The sequence below is a fragment of the Dermacentor silvarum genome, chromosome 6 (genome assembly GCF_013339745.2).
Source record: "Dermacentor silvarum isolate Dsil-2018 chromosome 6, BIME_Dsil_1.4, whole genome shotgun sequence".
NCBI lineage: Eukaryota > Metazoa > Arthropoda > Arachnida > Ixodida > Ixodidae > Dermacentor > Dermacentor silvarum.
In genome coordinates, this window is record NC_051159.1 from 100,974,585 (window position 1) to 100,996,643 (window position 22,059).

At 45.4% G+C, this 22,059-nt stretch overlaps 1 protein-coding gene across 1 annotated transcript in view; it reads right to left on the reverse strand.

Annotated features, from left to right (window-relative positions):
- LOC119455782 (uncharacterized) overlaps positions 1–21,830 on the reverse strand; it is a 162,246-nt gene extending 140,416 nt beyond the window's left edge. Inside the window, exon 1 of the mRNA XM_049669301.1 lies at positions 21,666–21,830. Coding sequence (XP_049525258.1) covers positions 21,666–21,726 — 61 coding nt within the window. The 5' untranslated portion in view covers positions 21,727–21,830. The remainder of the gene's footprint in view (positions 1–21,665) is intronic.
- Between the last annotated feature and the right edge of the window lie 229 nt (positions 21,831–22,059).

Below are 22,059 nucleotides of genomic sequence, written 5' to 3' on the forward strand. Positions count from 1 at the left end.
ATGTCTCGTGAGTGCGCACGCTTTCGCCTTCATCCTCTTTAGCGTACGCTAAAGTGACTCAACTTCTCACACGTCATTTTGAACATAAAATTTTCTTCAATCCCGGAAAAAATATTTTATTCTTCATTTTCTCATCACCGTGTTTGGCCACATCGCTTGGACGTTATTTCTCGGATGTGTGCGCCTTTCAGCGACCAACGGCTCCACAATAACTCCGAAGACTACGGTGAGTCCATTAAACCCTCACTGAAGCGTCTCCTTCAAGAACGCAATGATAACAAACACTACAGGTAATTCTGCCGGGAAAGAAGGGCCTAGGCTACGAATATTGTGTGGCTACAGGCAACGCAAATAGAAGGTAATGCTAGGGACAGTTGACACGAACGCTCGAGTCGTGTGTCCCTTGGGTTCCAGTCTGTGTTGCACTGCCTGTTCCTGATGACAGTGTTTGCTACAAAGGGTGGATCTGACTGCTCTCGCTTCGAAAGGACGTCCGCGCGAAAAGCAGACCCATGTCGTGGGGCGCGCCACCCAGAGAGAAACGTCAATTCTAATACAGCGATGCATTTTGTATGCGTCTTCTTTTATGTCCTTTGTCTTTTGTTTTCACCGTTCACAATCTGTCAGCAACGGGGAAGACGCCAGTGGTTAACCAGAGTTGTCTTTGTACACCATCGCACAGCATCCGACGATATCTTCCTTTTCGGCAAGCTCACCGCAATCCAACGCACGTTGCGAGCCTTGCGCGATATATCCCGCCTCTATTTGCTGAGGTACATGTGTGAACGCATTGGTCATAAAAAAAGCGCCGCCTTTTGAGCGTGCGTGTATGGTTACCGTGCTCGCACTGTCGCCAACATTTGAGCCTATAGTTTGTTTTCCACAGCTTTTCTGTGCAGGGGGGGGGGGGGGTAAGTGGGAAACTCCGTCGTGGCTGACGTCCATGCCTCACATTATAATGCCGAAAAGTTGTTCACTTGTTTGTGTCATTGTTACGCATGCCTATCTTTTTGTCAATTGTCTTTTATTTCGAATATGCATTTTTGTGTTCATCAAAGCGCACAGTATTTCTTATTATAATTGCTTTCAAGCCGGCTCTGCCTTGGTGCTGCGGCCAATCTTTCCCTTTTTTTCCTTATTGTTCTATAAAGTCGAGGGAAAAATACGGCCACTTTGTATTTTTCCCGAGGGTGACTTTAATAAAACATTTGTCCGAGTCTTATAGCAACTCAGAGTGCTATACATGCTGGCGTAAGTAAATGTACGTGATAATCACGGCTGTTCTTTGTAATGTTGGATCACGTGCAACCAGGATTTTGCGATCTTTCCTGTTCGCAGCAGAAGCTACGTATAGTGGAGCGTGAGGGCTGTATTAGAAATTTAGTGAATTCTTACAACTGTCTTTACTGAGATGAAAATTTTACCCTCGCTGTTATAAATTCTTCATGCTATAGAGTTTCTAGGCAGTTAAAGCTAAAACTTATGACTAACAAAAGACAACTGGGGCAAATCACAAAGTTTTTCTTTTGTAAGATATCCTTGCCATTTCGTGACCGCCTTGGCCAAAATATGTTTAACATCACAACCAGCTCTTATGAGCAGCTCTAGCGTAAGAACGTCTTTGCGAATATAGGCCGTGATTACTTATTTTCTTATTGGTGCTTCTGCAAAAATATCACCAAACTGTCATAACTTTATACAACCAAAGCTCGCCTTCCTCACTCCTTATCCAGTTAATGTGCCCTCTCTTTTCCTTTATAATATGACAACCGCATTTTGCTGAATCACTTTCACTTGCATGAAAGTTGGTAGATCTTTACCGACTATCGCCAGAGGCTGATATTGCAATAAGACACAGTTCGTCTCGAGTTAGCTAACTTTTCCGCTTCGCTGCTTCTAGCAAGCCTAACGGCGTCCTTTGTAAGCTTTTGTAAGCTGCTTCTGAATACACCCATACTTCTTTCCGGTGTGCTGCTGCAAGGAGATCGCCCGCAAGCTTAGAAGCATTGGTAAGACGGGCTCTTTATTTCTGCTCTCTCTGGTTTGCCGCGGAGTTCCACTCGAGCTAAGTGGCCGAGAACATACGCGAGCACAAGAGAAAAGTGGGTAGAACATCGCCTTTCCCGTTTCCTTATCTTACCTCGTAGTTTCGTCTTTCGTCTTCAAAGGCCACGGCCGAGGAGTAGACCGAGCGTCGTGCGCGAGTGAGTTGGAGTGCAACGCGCTCTCTCCAAGGACGTGATTGCCTTTGCGGGTAATTGTACAGCGTCACTTTGTTACTTGCATCGCCCAAGATTTAGAGATGAATCCAACGAAATTTTGATTGCATTCGTGTTTTGGAAGGCTTATCGTGTAATCCGTGGTGACTAATGAAAACACAAAATCCGCCATCCCGGTTATAGGTGAATCAAATTTAATCTTCGTTGCGGCCGGAGAACTAGGATCCCTTGTTTTTCGTAGTTTAGTGAACGAATGACTCTTGTTGGCTTGCAGGGACTTGCTGTGGATTTTGTTCGCTTTTATAGGATGTTTAGTCATTTTTGGATGGGTTCCCAGGGTTCTTTTATGTGGGCTGCGGACTCCTCCCTCAATATAGCTCACAATGGAGTGAAGAAGTTCCGCACCTATAACAGCGTGGTCATTTTCAGTTTCAGTTTCGTGGTCGTTTCAGTTTTCAGTTCAGTTATCGCGAAATATAACACACAGGCGGACGATAGAAATCGCGATATTGAACACCAATATTTGCGTTTGCGCCTGCTATTTTCGGATAAGGAAAAGGCGGTCATTGTAGTTCTTTGCGGCAGATCTTTGCGGCAGATCTTTGCGGCTTTGTTAAAGCAATGCAAATATGAACCGATAAATTCAGATTTGAATTGCAGTGCGGAGTCGAGCGCAGTGGTGCGCACGCGCATTTTCGAAAATGGCCGTTACTTCCACCGATCAGTATGGCAACTCTAAGGCGCTAAAGGTTGCAACTGCATTGTGCGTATATGTGTTTATGTGGAAAAAAATGGTTTCATTCCAGCTATGCTAAATATTCGTAAGGTGTAAATAAATGTCGCAGATAAGAATGTAGTTATCTGGTTATTATAACTGCCTTCCCGGGCTTATGTGCAGAACTTTATGTTCATGCTGTCTGAAAGTTCTCAGTGTTTTTTGGCACACTTTACGACATCTCCGCTTGCCATGTGATGAGCAGTAGCTGGTGTCACCTATTGGCGTTAACCTCTCCATTAAAATTGTGTTATTGAAACAATACAAAGCTAACGTCAAAGAACTCCAGTCGAATTTCTGATATTAAATGCCTGAAATCGAGATACAAAGATAACGTCAAAGAACTCCAGTCGAATTTCTGACATTAAATGCCAGAGATCGAGATATAAAAAAATATATAACAATAAGAAACACCGCCAAGCATAGCCGGCGATGAAGAGCAGTGAGGATGGGAAATTTAATAATGCTGTGTCCAGAAAGATTGATATTAAACCGCCGCAGCCACCGGAACGTTGGCTAAGAGATTGCTCGGACTCCGAAGGACGTTATTAGTAACATAAGTTGAGAAATAGGTGTTCGTAGCTGACATTGAGAAATAACTGTTCGTGGGAACGAAATGAAGAAGAGAAACGTGGTCCGGCTTTCTAAGGTAGAAGCTCATGTTCTCATTGATTCGCAGGTGACGCATTGATTTATGTGCCAGTCGATGCCGTTGCAAAAAAAAAGGAACTAAATACAAAAAAAATCAAATGAAAACATAAAAAAAAAACTTGCTTCTACTGCTCGACGGTGCCACCTGTACTGCAGTTTCATCACTTCTTGCTTTATTGAAAACTTTCATGCGTGTGATTTGTGTGGTCTATTTGCTGATTTTGTTTACCTCATGCTTCATGTCGTTGAGACGTTATCGTTGTTTAACAGAGAGCATTTGACAATCCTTATATTCGCTTCAATATATCGATTTGCCATATTGAATGATATAAAAAGAAACGGGCCATGATTGGTGACAAGGAGTTAAAGTCTGTATTCAAACATGTGCACGCTGCTGACAGTAATAGTCGCGGAAGTGCGGTATAATATTGGCAAGAAAGAAAGAAAGAAAGAAAGAAAGGAAGAAAGAAAGAAAGAAAGAAAGAAAGAAAGAAAGAAAGCCAGAGAGACTTGTTTGCCTTCCATATTCAGTAAGCCGTTTATTACGTAAGCGGATCAATACGTGGCTTGATAGTTCTGAAAGGAAGAAATAAAAATATTCGAGAAAATTTGACAGAGTGGTGCAAGAGGTACAGAAAGAACCAAAATAACAGAGCGTTGACTGGGTCCTATATGTCTTGTCGAGCTGTTTAATCTTACTTTGCAATTTTCGCTTTGCTCAATATTTCATAAAGTGCTTGGTTCGAGGCACACGATACTGTAGGCCAGAACACGCACACGACGTGACCATGCGAATGGCATTTTGGTGAGTGTAGAATACAGGACAGTGGATGTGTGGGAACAACGGCCCTTAAGAGGCGCTTCTTACTACCGACTATATAGGTGCATAAAAAAAAGACTGAAGGTGATTACTGAAGTTTTCTTGTCCAGCAACCTATAGCGAGGTGGTGATTGCGCTTTTTTAGATGAACGTGCGTATGAACCGGACTCCTGTGGTGATTATGTTGCAATTTAAGCTAGTTACTAGACTAGTCTCTTAGGGAACAACCTCTCTCAGTTTGTGTATTTGTCTTTTGCATACGCTCGTTTATACAATCAGTATCACCTCATCTTGATACATAATACGTGGCGCAGTAAGAGCAAAGGATACGTCGAGACAGGACAAGCGCTTGTCCTGTCTCGACCTGTCCGTTGTTCTTACTGCGCTAGGTATTCTGTATAACTATGAATTACCAACATGCCCAAACCTATTCCCTTCTCACCTAATCCGCCTGCAAATACTTGGGAAGCATGCCAGGCCGTTAGGCAGATATAACATATCCGGTTTTTTCTTAAAATCAAAACTTCTCTCTGGCTCTCTAATTTTGCCTTAGATAAGTGAAATTGACATGTCGTGGGAGGAAAGGCAGTAGCTCTTGCTAAAAGATAACAGCGGTGAGACAATGGTTCCTGCACCTATAGCGAGTGTCGAGCCAAATGGGATTCCAGAATAGAATCCTTATTTCCCTTCTTTGCTTTAGATACTCCCCCTCCCTGCAATTCAGTCGCCCGGTCCTGGAGAAAAATCAAGGTGGTTACAAAAATTTAGTTAGATGTAAGAACACGCAGTCTCTCTGATTTGCGAGGCTCGCGACGACTATTTGCGAGACTAATGCAACCACGCGCCTAGTACCACCGGGGAACTTACAGAACTCCAGGAGTTTAAACTAAGTGCCGAAAGCCGGGTGTTCGGCGTTTTTTTTTTTTTTTTTGCTGTTGTGGATCTGCCACGCGCTCTCAAATTGGGCAAACTCGAGGCGCTAATTACAGCGCGCATCCGTGCAAGGTGCCTGCACATTTCACCAGGCATGGTGGTAGTGGCGTAGGAGGACTGCAGGCAATGCGACGAGAATGGCTTCGCGGCGTTTCGCTCGCAGAGGTGCGGCAGCGCCTTGCTGAGGCGAGAGCGCAGACGCGGCTGCTGACTCGCGCTCAAAGCCACTCGGAAATGCATGCAAATTGCTCGTGCGCCACCATTCGCGCTCAACTGCTCTGGGAACGAAAGCATCAGCGCCTGTGCGTATACGTGCGAGCGTCTCTTTTGCCCCTGAAGAGACAGGGAGGCTTCTCGCGAAACCTCATTACCGAGTAGGCTTGAGCAAAAATGCAAAGTGCTGTAATTACTATAACGTGCCCTTGTACACGTCGTCTCGACCACGCACGCCCCTGCTTTTACCAGCCTGGGCTCTGCTGCCGTTGCTTGGCTGAAAAAGCACAACTTTGCTTTTATGAATATGAGTAATGATCTCTTTGTTGTTGTTGTTGCTCTCACCGAAAGAATAAGATTTGGGCTAGATTAATGGATGGTTATTTGTTTAGTTCATAGGCAAATACGTATATTTCGGATTGGATTTTTCACTTTAAGTGTAAAAGCAGTCCATTGTTGTTGGACTTAACGCATGGATGCTGGCTGTTTATTATTGGTGAGTCATGTTTTATCCTGAAATTAAACTAATTACGCGTATTTAAATTCTTGGGTTGTACGTGTCAGAACCACGATATGATTATAAGTCACGCCGTGGTGGCCGACTCCGGATTAATTTCGACCACCTGGGGTTCTTTAACGTGCATCCAATGCACAGTACACGGACATTTTTTTTTTAAATTTCGCCCTCATCGAAATGCGGCCTCCGCGACCGAGATTTAACCCTCCGTCCTGGTAATTAGCAGTGTAACACCAAAGCAACTAAGCAACCCCGGCGGGTAAGGTTTGCTATCATACAAAATATAAATAAATCATTAAAAACATGTAAACAACAAAAGCGACAGATATGAATACGCAACACAGAGCAAACACCACTCTGTACCAGTAACAAAGAACCAACGTCCTGCAGCTTGCACTCATGAAGCATTTGCAATTACATTAAGATTCCATGCTAGCATAACCAAATCCCTATCTACGTGCGTTAATCTTACCATCCTACAACACGCTTTCAGGGTCATATGCACAGCACTGCTCTTTACTCCCAGATACCTCAGCAGGCAATTTGCGCAAATCTCTTTGCCTCTCTGTATCTGCCCTACCACGAATAAATATTTAACCCACCTTCCTCTCCCCATTTAACAGCCGAGCTGTTTAAGCCGGAGATTGGCCCGTATAGCGTAGACCACAAACTGCGCCTGGCAATGACGTCCCCGCGCGTTGCCTAGCAACCACTTGGCACGGCTGCACTTCGCCTCGCCGCCGCTCTGCACCACCGCGCCGAGCTGCTACGACCGCGCACCTGCTCCGTAAAGCCATGACGTCACTTCGCGTCGCCTAGCAACCACATATACCTCGCTTCGCCTAGACGTGTCAGCGCTTCGCCAGGCCACGTCGTCGCTTCGCCAAGCTTTGCTACCGCCTAGTTACATGCTTTGCCCAGCCGCGTTGACAGTTGGATGGTCATGTGGAGGCGGAGCTTCGTGGTGACGTGACCGGGGAGATAAAGCTCGGAGCCACTGCGACGGCGGCAGAACTCCCGTCGACTCTGCGCCGACTACATGTATCCTTGACAATGGGACCACCAAAGATGATCCGGACACCCGAAGAAGAAGCCGTTCATCTTGAAGTGCGTAATGCGGCCAAGCGAGAATCTGCGCGTCTAAGGCCTGAACAAGCTAGGTCGATCACAAGCTCCACTGTTTACTCAAGCCTTGCACCACTAGTGCTAGCTGCGCTGATTTCTTTTCTTTGTGCTGACATAAACAAAGTTGAATGTCACGCTACCTTCGCTTCATAGTGGGCATTAACACTCGCGGAATGATATTGACAGCTCCTGCATGGACATGTGGACATGCACACGTCCACTCATTAAACCGAAGTCTAAGATAATGTTCTTTCGAAGATCCTGGCGATAATTCCTGAACATGCGGAGTGACGCTCAATTAAATTTCAGGGGAAAATTTCCCGTTCCGCAACTCGCAGTAGCTCTTCGCGTGAAAGCAGAGGCGCGAGAAAGCTTCCTCATCGGATTAAGCCGGGTCATTAACGCCGGTGCTGATGCGTAAAGCGTGCCGGCCTCAGATAGCGTGGATCATTCGCGTCGCGGAGAGCGCCTGGAGCGAGATCGTACTAATCCGTTTACGAATCCGTGGAGCAGCTGGCCACGTCAGGGCTCTCGATGCAGGTTCGCTGTGCTCGTAGTGAGCGATACACCGCCTGAAGGGGTTCGGGTGAAGCGTCGAGGGTTTTGTCAGCTGGCCTCGAGGTGACACACTGCAACCCTGATAACCAGCGCATAAGTTTATCAGAGAGACATTGGTTTGCAATATTGAAACTTGGGCCTTGTTGGTAATACAATATAATACAAAACTAAATGTAAAAAAAGGAGTCGCAGTTGTGCCCGAAAGGCAGAGCATTGATTGAACAGCGATACAAAGTAAGGTTAGTTGTTTTACCGGCTGTATAAATTGCAGTAAGCGCTTGCTTACTAAAACAAGCTTGGTGTCACGCGCGCACAGGCAAACACGAACAGATCTCACTCGATGAGCCTGGGCACTCACCATCAGGACGCTGGTGTGATGAAGAGTGGCAGCAGCGGCGAGCGAACGCTTCGTGCTGCCTCTAGCTTCGACGCGTATGCGAAACTCCAGAGTATGCGATGTCCAGAACTAGGCATGCGACAGCAACGAAACAACACACGAAACCACAAGCCATTCCGGCTCGCATAGCCATTTGTACCAGACGCAGATTAATTCCGAGGTGGGTGCGCGTGGGCGCACTCAGCGGCTCAGCCGCCCCACGCGCCGCAATGGCCGGGCACGACGATGGAATAACGAAGCTAGAATGACAAAAACCCAATGACGACGGCGGCGTCACGTCAAAGGCATGACGACAATGGGATGACGACCGGTGGAATAACTGCGACAGAATGACGACGATGAGACGACACCGACTGCATGGCGACGATGACATGCGAACGACAGAATGATAGTGTTGGAATGACGGCGGCGGATCAACGATGGCGGCACGATGGCGATATGGCAAGGCAGTGATAACGACAGAGTGAAGGCCGTGAAATGACGAATGCGTGTTGAAGACGACGGTGTGTGTGTTTCTGTCGGAGCTCGCGTGTGCACGTACGTGCATTACCTGCCATCCCGGGCCGCCTTGACTAGCACTACATAGGAGTACTCGTTTTCACTATGTCCGTACTGGCCGATCATGCAAGAAAGCAGCCAGCTGCCAGACCCTAAAATGGGGGGAGGGGGGGGGGGATGGCAAACAAAGCTGTGCTTTAATCTGCGCTGCCGGCCGCAGATTGGAACGAAGGCCGACGAGAACAAACTGTGACCAAGCAAGGAAGACGAAACGCAACAGAACTACAGCTAACAGCACTACTAACCACGACAGTGCTTTCCGTGAGCTCAACGCACGCAGTTGTGGAGGCTAAATACAGTGCTGCCGTACCTTCCTTCACGCGATGCTCTTATAACGCGTCTGATGTTGCCATATGGATGTATAACAGAAGACCAAACTCTCTCACAGCAAAGAAAAGAACAAAAAATGTGCATAAAATGGCAAAGCTAAGATTTTTCTTTTCTTTCTTTGTTTTTTTTTGTACAACACAAGGTATTAAAAGAGCGAATAAGCAGCGCAGAAGCCAGCAAGGCCTCGGAGGAAGTTTCATGAAAGCTTCCTGCTACTTGCAGGGGGACAACTCTTTCTTTCTTTAGTTCTTAGTAATTTGTTTTCTAGGCTGCACTCACATCTCTTGCTTCTGCTCGCACGACTGCGCTAAGGTGTCAGGATATGCGCCCAGCGTAATTAATGGACGTGGCGCACCTCACATACTTTCCTCCGCCGTGTGGAGGCGTGGAAGTCTTAACGGAAGATTTGTGGCCCTCTTCACACCCTTGTGGCCCTTATGACGCCTAGAAATGTGTGGCTGGTTATCAGGCCATGCGGATGACCTGCATGACACGCTTGGCGTAGAACTCAAACAAGGCACCACGTGCGCAAACCCTGAGGGACACCGCGAAGGTTCCGCTTAGTAGAGCGCGCCATATCTCTTAATTTTTAGTTGTTTTTTTTTGGGGGGGGGGGGGGGGGAGGAAAGGATTGGGTGTTAAATAAAGAACGAGAAAAGAGGAATTGTCGTGGGATGACTGCAAAAACTTTTATGCTCATTTTTGAAATTCTCGTTTCTCATCATTGTCTGAGATAAACGCGCTATTATTCACAGGGACAAAACAAGACGAAGCACAAACCATGCAGGGCACGAACTAGCAACTGTTTATTTCAAACTATTTGTTGAAGCATATTTATACTCCCGTGGGAGAAAAATGATCGCGTGAAAACAGAGAGAAGTGCCGTGCAGATGGGCATTTCTTTTGCATGCCCAAGACCAAATGAGATAAACGATAAGCAGTTGTTTTTTGCTATACGGCTCCTGGATACCTGGAATTTCTTTAGAATAAGAAACTAATGATGGTGCACTAACGCGTTCCCCTGCACGTGCGTTTGCCATGGCGTGTGCATCACATATAATAATTTCCATTCTGTCGTGCACATTTAATAACATAGTTTTTTTTTTTTGAACTGTGAGTACACTTTCACTTTGACAGATGGAATGATAGGTTACCTAGATGGCGTATCTGTTCACAATTATTTCTATGTTCGCTTAGCCTGATTTTAACACGTATTTCGGTCTGTCCAAATTAATTTCAACCACAGGACGAAGGAATATCGTAAATTACAACTTTTTCGCTATCTATACACACTTTAGAACGTAGCTTATACCGCAATTCTCACTTTTACTACTGTTTCCGTTGCAATCATTCACTGTTTTACACGTTTCAATCATCGTATATGGGGCAAAGAACACAACTTCAAATTTTGCTCATTGGCTATCTTTTCTATCTTGCGCGCAACCTTATGCACGTACTGCCGCACTACATACATGTCTTTCTTTGTGGTAACCTGAATGTTGTCTTCCGGATTTTTTCTGGTCATTCATAGTCCTTAACATTTTCCCAGCTATTGATGCAATCAGGCTGTCTGGGAACTGGCTATTCTTCAGTCCTTTAATCTGGACGTTTAGACTTTGCGCAGCCTTATGGAAACCACATTTGTTTATATTTTGCAAGAGGTGACAGGACAAGCTATGAGAGCGCGTAATTGTATCTCACCATTGCTTTTTCTTTTTTCGTTAGATACATCCAACATGTGTGCTCAAAATTCACGCAGATCTTAGTGCGTGCCATCGATAGTTTTCTCTTCTAAAAATTCAAATCATGCGGGTAGCGTCGCAAAAATAAATGCTTATTATTTAGCTGACTGGTCTTGGGGATGCAAAATGGTGGCGCATGCGCAAAGTAATTGTATAACTGTCTGTCTTCACGCGATCATTTTGTTAAAACGTCAGTATAAATATGCTTCCGCGAATCGTTTGAAATAAACAGTGGCTAGTACGTGCTCTGTGTGGTGTGTGCTTCGCGATGTTCTGTCCGTGTGAATAATAGCGCGTTTATCCAAGGCAATGTATAACCAAGTGGCCGCTATGGCAGCTCTACTCGTTCCTCATGTTTTTCTTGTAACCTCTGATTCTCATGAACATCTTTCATGCCTTACGGTTTTTGATTATTCCATGTCTACTATTGCCTGGGCGCAGTAGTCTCGCTGAAAAAAAAAGGGAAAGGAAAGAAAAATGTGGTTGATCCCTCTTATATAGGAATCGGTATAGAACACGAAAGTAAAACGTGTCTTCACAGAAGTAGTGTAATGTTTATTGCACATTGATATATAATGTCTATTAGTGTTTTGTGGCTAAAGCGCCCTTAGACGTTGATGCACCCACGCTGACGCCTGGTGGCACGTCTCCTCCATCACGACTACCAACGTCGATGACCATGAGCAACCGTCGTGCATATGGAAGCTGCACTACGCTGCACACGCTAGCACAACGCGAAAGACGAAGCACGTAACTGACACACTAATACAACGCGCAAGACAAAGCACGTAACTGAATCGTCACCGAGTCAAATCAGCGCGTACAGCGCGTCGTAATTGCAGCCTCCGCGATCAACTTCAGAAACATTTTCAGAGCTAATTGCGGAGGCCACGCTCCGCTGTGCTGAGTACGGTGAACGCCACCTGGCGTTGGTAGTGCTTCTTGATGCCAGCGTCCCTTCGAATGCTGGCATCGAGGCGTCGTAGTGCTGAGACCACCGAAGCGTTCACTGTCGGTGCGCGTTAGTGTCATAATGCAGTACTTCTCTTTTCTGCTCGTAGGCGGCGGCACCGCCCCGAGCAAGAGCGCGGGTACACGGAGGAGTGTTAGATATATAAGGCGCGTCTGTGTAGCTCTCTGCAAATGCGTTTGTGGCGCAATGGGTTAAACGCTCGGCGATCTATCGTCGCGGACCGAGAGGTCGTGGGTTCGATTTCCAGATTTTGCATGTTTGTGGAACTTTTTCTTCTGGTTTCTTTCTTTGTATTATGTTCGTGTACATTGTAAGCTGACGTATTTCCGTGACGGAAATACGTCAGTGAAGTCTTGGTGGACCCCGGCATAAAACACTTTCGTGTTAATAAAAAAATTCGCCAGACACTTAAGACTAATTACGTTGGGAATGCGAAAGCATTATACCGTCTGTAGACCTCGGCACGTCATTAACGTGCTCATTTTGTACACTCACGACTTGGCGCCAGATCCCCTCCATTGGCTGCGGCATCACGTGCCTAACGACGCTCGCACTAGGCGCCCCTTTAGTCAGCCAGATGGCTGCGACGCGACGGGTGCAATGACGCATACACTAGGCGCACCTTTAGTCAGCCAGAACCGTGGAGCCACCATGGCAACTACAAAGCGGCCAGAACAGTCATAACCGCGTCTACAAGCACAAAACAAACACATCACAATACAATTATTACAGTAAACAGTTCTCTAAAAGGGAGGCAGAAGGATACACTGCATCGACAATGAATACCAGTCTGGTTGGAAGTCTCCTTGATCATAAAAGTCGTCCAGTTGTGAAATCATCCGAATGAAATGTGATTGCGAAGATACAATCGGTTCTGCATTCCGATCTAACATGCTAGGTTTCCATAAATTGTGTATGACCATAAGTATGTCAGCATGACAGCACGTCAAGCGGCACATATTTAAATTTAGGTGGCATAAGATATCGCATCGTATGAGGATTTATATGAAGATGCTTTTTAAAAGTCCTTTGGAGAACGTCCCAAAACAATATGACATCTTTGCAATTATTAAAGCATTGTTCCACAATTTCCGGTACATTTCAGAGACTACACTTAATCGAAGAATCGAAGATAGACAAATGCCTTTCCTATTTAACCAGGCCTTAATAGGTAACGTTTCGGTATGCACTTTGTAGAATAATGTTTTGGAGTGTGGAGAAATAGACATTTTACAGACTCGTGGAGGCACGTCAGGTCCAGGTAAGCCGATGTACAGCGATCGATATAACAGAGATTTAAAGAACATATCAATGGGTTATGTAAACACCTTACGCATGTACGTTTTATATGCGTAGTAAATACCGTGAAAGAAAAAAAAAAAGAAAAACAGACCTGCCGTGGCCTCGCGGGAGCCTGCTCGGCTCGCAACTCGGAGATCTGGGCTCGCTTCCCACCCTGACGGCAACGTACCAAATTTTGTTTTATAAGTTTACTTCGTTTACAAGAATCTCGCTGAGATATGTGACGTCAATCTGAGCTTTTGTTTTTTGATGCGATTTTACTCTTTGCACCGTCGACCATTTTTGGTATACTATCTATCGGTACCGCCGACTACGACGGATTTTCGCGTAATGGGGCATATAATGCTTTCGCATTAAAAAGCAGAAAGTCCTATTGACCTAGGAAATGGTCATCGACGCCTACAAGCAACCTTTGGCTATAAAAGACCGTGCTGTGTATCACAGCTACAAAATGAAAACTTGCAAAAGCTTCCGTGGGGTCACTTACAAATCCTAGAAACCGCGTTGTGTGCGCTAGAGCTTCGTTTATAGCTGCTATTGAGAGTCATTTTATTACCCGCAACGTTTTCATCCATAGCGTAACATTCTAGACAGTTCGGAGAAGCAGCTCATTCAATTATTTGCGGTAGCATTAACTTTACTGAAATATCGATAGCGTCCATAATGGAACACATCACGCTGAATATTTTCCTTACTACTTAAACAGGGACATCCCAGCTAATGATTCTTAAACATTTGGAAATATATGCTTGAAACGATATAAAATGCTCACTCTAATAACAGACCCAACAATCGCGCACGCGCTGCGTAGCAAATGTTTGGAATCGTACACTTCGTTGTTAGTATACCATGCATAGACAAGGTGCACTTGGCCCAAAATCACATGTTTAAATGTCATTATGTATTGACAGGACTTTTCTCCTACTCTGAAGACGGTCGGTGCCGGAAGTACGCGATACAGAAATCTTCCAATAGGCGGCTCACGCCGTCGGAGAGCTGGCCCGCGTGTTTTAAGCTTTGCGGATCCTCAGATGTTCGACTCTACAGCGGAGAAAAAAGGTAATCGTTGGCAGTGCGTGTGCTCAGGATTCTTCGGAGCACCAGTCCATCCACGTAGTGGTGTGAAGCCAAGAAGGAAGTTGAGAAGTCTGAACATCTACCGCTCTGCATTGCGTCGTCCTGTTCTTTCGTATTGTATATTGCGCTTGAACGTTTCTTTGGCTACTCGTACGCGATTTGAGCTTGGCACTTGAGTAAACGCATGCATGCCCTTTGAAAAATCGGTTCCCTAACACATCCGAGTGCACAGTCTTTAAGAGTGGCCCACTAACTACACACATGAGCATGCATGTGCATGTGTGCGCGTGCGTGTGTGTGTCGAATGATCCAGAGCGCAGTTTGGAAGCAAGATGTGAGATATGAAACCATTGCGCACAAATCCTATTCTTGAAAGAGCATTCTCAGCTACAACATGTTCCTCTTATCACGCGTCGTGCTTGAGTGCGTTAGGAGTAACGCAATAATCTCAAAGCAGGGCACAGCCCGCGCCTATAATTCAGCATTTCCTGCCCACTCCGAAGGCTCCCAAGCCTTTTTTTTTTTTTTCGCGGAGAGAATGCTGACGTGCTTTACCGGACCTCAAAGGCTGGGCCGTAACTCCGTGCCTGCTTTCAACGTTTCTCGATCACTGAGCGAACTTTCGAGGGCCGGAAGCTTCCCGGGTGTTCGAGAAAACGACGTGACTTCTGTTTACAACGGAGGCTCTTCGTGACCGCGCGCCCAAACACCAGGACGTCTTCAAGCGTGCTTGCTTGAAAAGGCCGGAACATAAAGCAGCCTGATGCAGAGCCGGCGGACTGCGAGGGGAAACGACCACTTGCGTCATTTATTTATTCTTTCTTTTTTAACCTTTCACTTGGGGCAATGTGACGACGACTTCGTTCCGTTCCAGCGGCTCGCTTCTTCTAGCTTGGTGCGTGTGCTTGATTGGCCTTGCTCCCTTTCGACGGCGCCGTGGCAATTGGCGGCAGCCACGGTTTGGAGTTATTAATAGCGCCATAAAAGAAGAAGAAGAAGAAAAAAAAAAGGACGGTGGATAAGAGGAGGTTCCAGACCGACTGGATGCGCAGTCCACGTGAAAGCTTTCGGAGTGAGCGCATGCGCGATCGGACCTTGGTAAATATGTAGCCGGTGGGTGCGGGAAACATTCTTTACAGTACGTTCCACAAAGACCCGCTTTGCGCATGCTCCGCCTAGCGTGGTGGCACCTAGGAACACGGACGTGCCCCTTCTGTATATATGTATATCATTTTGCTCGTTTGACTTTTGCTCATTTTGTGCAGTACACTCTCTTTTTTTTAAATGCTTCAGCACAAGGCCTGGCACGAAGGGCTCCTGTTAAGGGGACCACAACAGGATAGGGCAGAAGGGGGGGGGGGGGGGACACTCTACGGCAAAGAACAATCACACAAGCTGAACGTGTGTCTCGGTCTTTAAGAGGGAAGTGACAGATGCAAGACCACGTGACAACGGGATAAATTCGATATCCCGCCGAAGCTGTGCCGGAGTCTAGCCAAAGCTACCGTCTATTCAAAGCAAAACGAAGTACGCGTAGGTTGAACAAGCGTTAGTCAGGACTCCAGAATACAGTGGCGAGGTTTACGGTGGAGCGTCCCCAATAGCCACCACGCCTATGGCGATGAAATATTCAGATCCCATGATCGGAAATATTCCTAATCTCAATGAATTTTCAGAGAACAGGACTAGGACAGGGTGGTAGCTCGGAGTTGTTGAGAGCGCTCTACGCAGGAGGAGGATGATCGAAAAGAACCAGCCGAATCAGGGTGCCTTGATACACACCCGCGCCTAAGCGTATGTCTACGATTTCCATACATGTGTCCCTATACATGTGTATGTAAGAATGGCTTCATACGCACGCCTAAACTGGAACGCAAGACGTGCGCTTTCTGGCAATTAGCCGGAGATAACGATTCTCATAGAAGCAGTCTTGGAGGGAGCTCTGAAACGATCAGCTGGAGACAATTCTAACATTTCTTAGGGCTCTTGTATATTGGAGCGTTGGAAGTTCACTGCCATCAGATCCTTAGTTTACTCTTGCGTATTCGAGCGTTGGTTGTAGTATCCATGCATAGCACCTTTTGTAATGTAGGAAGGCAACCCTGGTAGAGAGCAGGCGAGCTTCCAAGATGGCTGCGATGTAGCAGAAATAAACCCTTGTGCGTTCCCGACACAATCGGTCGTAATCACTCGTATTACTCCAACTACGACACGTTACAGTTGTATTGTTCAAAACCTTACTTTACTTAAACGGGTCTTAGTTCCCTGATTTGCCGCGCTTTAACATGAGGTGGCTACCCTGAACGATGCATGTTGTACATTTGTTCTCCTTTCTGTTTGGCTGGTTTCCCTTCTTTTTATTTTATCTTTTCTCTTGTAATCAATCTGGTTACACCTACCGCTCCAACATGCAATGCCACGGTTGTGCGCACTCGAATGACCAATATGTTGGCCACTCCGCTCATTATATTGTGCATAATAACACGCGCGCGCACACACACACACACATACACACCCACGTATATACAGGGTGTCCCAGCTATCACGCAGCACGATTTCAAAAAAGAGGAAAGGCGTTACGCGAAGCAACGCTAGTGCGTGTTGTTTTCAGTACAGTGGAGTAGCCGCCAGTAATTTTTTGGTTTCTGAGATTTAATTAGGTAATTGTAATTAATTATGTAACTCGAGAAGTACTCTCCTAATTATCAAAGTGTCAATGAGAAGATTGTAGAGCAACATGAAAAACTCCCGATACAGCTTTCTGTTGCTCAATACCTGCTACATAAATGTGTTTTTCCGAGCGGGAAAGAAGCCCGCGAATACACGCAGAATTGCCGCGCGAGTGGCCGCTCGAGGCATTTTGCGTGTATTCGCCAGCTGCTTTCACGCTCGGAAAAACACATTTATGTATCGCGTATTGAGCAACAGAAAGCTGTATCGCGAGTTTTTCATGTTGCTCTAGAATATTCTCATTGACACTTTGATAATTAGGACAGTACTTCTTGAGTTAGATAATTAATTACAATTACCTAATTAAATCTCGGTAACCAAGAAGATACTGGCGGCTACTCCACTGTACTGCAAACAATACTCACTAGCTGTGCTTCGCGTAACGCCGTTGCTCTTTGTAAAAATCGTGTGGCGTGATAGCTGGGACTCTCTGTATATATATATATATATATATATATATATATATATATATATATACATATCAAGTGAGGTTATGCCGGGATCCGGTAGTTGAACAGGAACTTGGAGGTTGAGGACGCACGTACGAAAAAAAAAAAAACGATACTTTATGTCCAACGTTTCGGCCGGGGTCCGGCCTTCGTGCATCCTCAACCTCCTCCAAGTATATATATATATATATATATATATATATATATATATATATATATATATATATCATAAGAAGCCAACCAACAATGGCACCAAGGACAACATAGAGGAAACTACTTGTACTTACTAATTGAATTAAACAAATGATAAATAATGGAAATTAAAACGGATGAAAAAACAACTGCCGGCAGGTGGGGAACGAACCCACGTCTTCGCATTACGCGTGCGATGTTCTCACCATTGAGCTACCGCGGAGCCATTTTTCCATCCACTTTCTGGGGTATTTATGCTTTACAACTACAACTAACCATGGGAGTGTTAGTCAGCGCCACCACTCACAAACATAGGGGCGGATGTGGAACGTCCTTTCTACCACAGGCGTCACGAGAGCGTGATCTTTTTGGGTAATGACAAGTGGTCAATAAACCCACATATGCTACCTGAAGGCATCACTGTTGCTGGATTCGAGCCCTCGTTATGTAATGAACGAGAAGAAAGGGAACCAAGGTGCCCGATTTTTATTAATCATATCACAAGAATCCAACAAACAATGACACCAAGGACAACATAGGGGAAATTACTTGTGCTTACTTATTGAATTAAAGAAATGATAAATTAATGGAAATGAAAACGAATGAAAAAACAACTGTCCGCAGGTGTGGAACGAACCCACATTTTCGCATTACACGTGCGATGCTCTCACCATTGAGCTACCATTGAGTGGTGGCGCTGGCTAACACTACCATGGATAGTTCTAGTTGTAAAACATAAATACCCCAGAAAGTGGATGGAAAAATGGCTCCGCGGTAGCTCAATAGTGAGAGCATCGCACGCGTTATGCGAAGACGTGGGTTCGTTCCCCACCTGCGGACAGTTGCTTCTTATGATATGGTAATAAGAACCATTAAACTAAATAAATAAAAATAAATAAAATAAAATAAATAAATAATATAATATATATCAAGGCTTCATTTCTAAGCATGCTTGGCTCTGAGCCTGCTATCAAGCACTGGAGAGGTTAACTGTGAATCCGCTTTGACGATGATCGAGTTGCACGAGCAACAGACATGCCACTTTCCGCCCTTGATGACATAAAAAATGGCAAACATGGCTCAACACATTGCACGCACCTCTCCTGCGTCTGTATAGTCGATTTAGACTCCCTGATATAATAAAAGAAGGGCGATACTTTCCTTGATCCCATTATAGGCCTCGAGATCAATCCTTTTTGAATAAACATTTGCACCACCACCGTCCTTGCAATACGTGAATAAAGGCACGCCTCCACTCCAGTTGCTCTGACGGCAACGTCGGTCGCCTTTCTTCGGGTGCCTTGAGCGACCAAGAGCCCGGCCCAGATTTGGCGTCGCTTGGCTGTAGACTTGCCACATAACTTTTGTGTGCGTCCCCCAGTGGCACTGCTTTTGCTTTTCTGTCGGCATTTGCGCTTCTTCAAAGGGTCAATTGAAATGGTGTTTGTTCCTGTCCGTGCGGATTTAGAGACGCTTGGAACACGCTCGCCGCTGCGAAAGGGATCGATCTATTTGTTGACACGCAGGCAGCTAAGTGGCCACTCGCCTTGACGCGCATTATTGTTACAGGGCTCCCCCGTGAAAGTCAATGATTTATTTTCTCTCACTATAAAATATTTACATCGCTCGCTCCTTATTTTATCTACGAACACGTGCTAGGCTTGCGCGCGGCTCCTAACTTTTTTGCCTATTCGAAAATACGACTCATTGGTCTGGAGTCACCAATTGATGTTCTGTTTAAAAAATTATATAACTGTGAAACATGAGTCCTAATGAGCCAACACCATTCTCGCAGAATGGTCGACTCTCGTTAAATTTGTCGCCTCGCCAAAAAGGCTGCATTGTTTTAAACCGACTAAACTCACATGCACATTCCCCTTGTACTACTTGTTGAGGGTCGTAACGCCGTCTTTCGGGAACGAAGAAGAAGAAGAAAAAAAGAAGCACCCGCCGGCATCTTTTTATTGAAGCTTACACGATGACTGTAAGTGCTAGCCAACCTGCATTCCTTCAATTTCAAAATTTTACCCCGTGATGCTTCGAAGCGATCGTTAAGGACCAGTTTCATGTCGGACAAACATTACACCCTGCGCGAACGACGTGGAGTCAGCCGCTCTTAAATAATGATACAGCAATGATTACAGGTATGGTGATGAAAACATTTGTTCTAGTAATCATTGCTGATTTTATGTGATAGGACACCTGATAGTCGGTTGTCTGTGGGAGGTGCTGGCCAAATTGTTGCTCGATGTAGCTGGGTCCTTAGGCATGCGAACGGAACCTTATGTAGTGAACATTATTATTATTATTATTATTATTATTATTATTATTATTATTATTATTTGATACGAAAATACACGTATAATGCAAATAATGGAGAGAGCTGGCTGCCAACTACCACCGCAAGCGACACAACTCCTGCCTATACTCTTTAGGAAGCAGGGGATCGAAACACAAGTTGAAGATATACGAAGGAGGGAAGTAAAGTGGAAAGAAAGAACATGATGAGAGACCAGAAAGACTGAATTAAAGCAATGACGAAGAACGGAGCGTGGCAGTAGCAAAACAATGACGCAAGTAGCACTAATCCCAAAAGAATAAAAAAAAATCTCGTCACTCGCACAGATATCTGAATAGACGTATAACATTTTAACACAACGCCCTTGGAAATGCGCGCATGCGTCACCAGATGACGCAACACGACCAACGCTGCATGCTTTGAAGCTCCCAATCAGGTGAAAGAGAGTAAGGAGAAGAAAAAAAGTACTCCTCCTTATATGGTGCGGCATACTCGGCACGCCTGCGTGCACTTCGTTGGAATTCGGCGCACGCAGTCGTAATTCAGAGCAGGCTACTGGGTTTAGCCATTCCAATATTTTATTTGGATTTGCGCTGCCCGTCACTTTTGTTTCGTCCCGCGTAGAAAGATTCAAGTCCACAGCCAAATGCGGGAGCGCAGATCAAAAAAAAAAAAAAAAATCTCCGATCAGGGCTGGAAGCATCTGAATAATGCATTCGAAGACCAGTCCGGCAGACGCACGCTTTCTTCGAGGAAGGTTCGTCTTGGAGAGAGTCATCTTTGCTTGCCGATCTTTTCCCTGTGTGCGCACTCCACGTGCACCTCAGTTATTCGGTGAATGCGAGGGTTGCTTTTGTTACTACTATATATGGTCGGTTGGAAGACGGTCGACTCGATCAGGGATGTGTAATTTTATTGCTGGTCCGTCATCAAAACGAAGTTCTGCCCTAACAAGACTGGGTTTCCTAAATGCACGTAAGAGCACCACTGGGTCGTTAGTCGACGAAGGAAACTCAATTTGACTGTACCCCATTTTCTGCCGGTCACATTCATCGGCTAGCCCGGATGCTTTGGGCTTATAAAAATATTTTCTTCTAGTGTGTTGATGGTTCCGTTTTTTTTCGTGGCCGTTTTGTTTTAGCTGATAAACGCCCGCTGCTAATATTGCAGACTGCTGCAGCTGACTTGCGTGCGCAAGCTGATTTTGCCAATATGGTGGTGGCCTGCTCTGAAAGAGTGGAGGAGGTTGTTTTTGCCACACGAGGCACGACGGGAGTTCGAATGCAACTAATTCTGTTTGATTATTTGCTATTGATTGAGCTGAGTGCCGAGCCCGGATGCTCTTGCGACCGTTTTATAAGGTCGATAACTTGCAGTAGAGAGCTCAATCAAAAGGCTTCGGCCTAGGACGGCAATGGCCACCTTCCCCGCGATCAGGTTCGTATAATCTTATCTATAGACTTATCCCTCGGAAAATCGTGGTACAGATTTGATAACTCTTGGCGTTATTCACCCCGACATCTTTGCACCTCGCTTCAAAGCAACACGTACTTTTTTTACGTGTTGCTGTTGTCAACTGCAACACTCCTGTACCTCTATTGCACAGGTACGAATCGATACGAGTTTAAAGTTAAAATGTTCACGCTATGCATGTTGTGTAATTTAGTAGAAGGGGGTGAACCATAAGCGGTTTAGCCAGCACGCTTTTCGCTATCTCAGTCTGTATGTGCGGTCTTCTCATTACCGACGTTATTTGACATTTTCTTGTACCCATGACGAACGCCATATTTTTGTGCAGGACTTACCGAAAAGGAGTTGTAGAAATACTACAGTCTTCAGCAGACGTTTGTAGAACGCAATATCCATGGTAATTTCAGGGCGGCAGATGACGTCCAGCAGTTGTAGCTGACCAGCCGGTGTGTTCAACGTTGCCTCACATTACGGCTCAGTTTTTCTTCGCACTCCTAACATGACCTGCGGAAGAAGGGTAATGAAGTGCTTTAAGTAAACAAAATACGCTTTATCTAATGTGAAAATTTTCAGCAGAGGTATGAGTGACTCCGGACATGTCTCATAGGTACACTTTTTCACCTTTTTTTTTCTCCATCTACTGCAAAATCCTTCTGCGATATCATTAAGAAACGTGGCTGAAATTTACATTTTCACGTGAACCAAATTACCGACAATGTCACTTCGCAT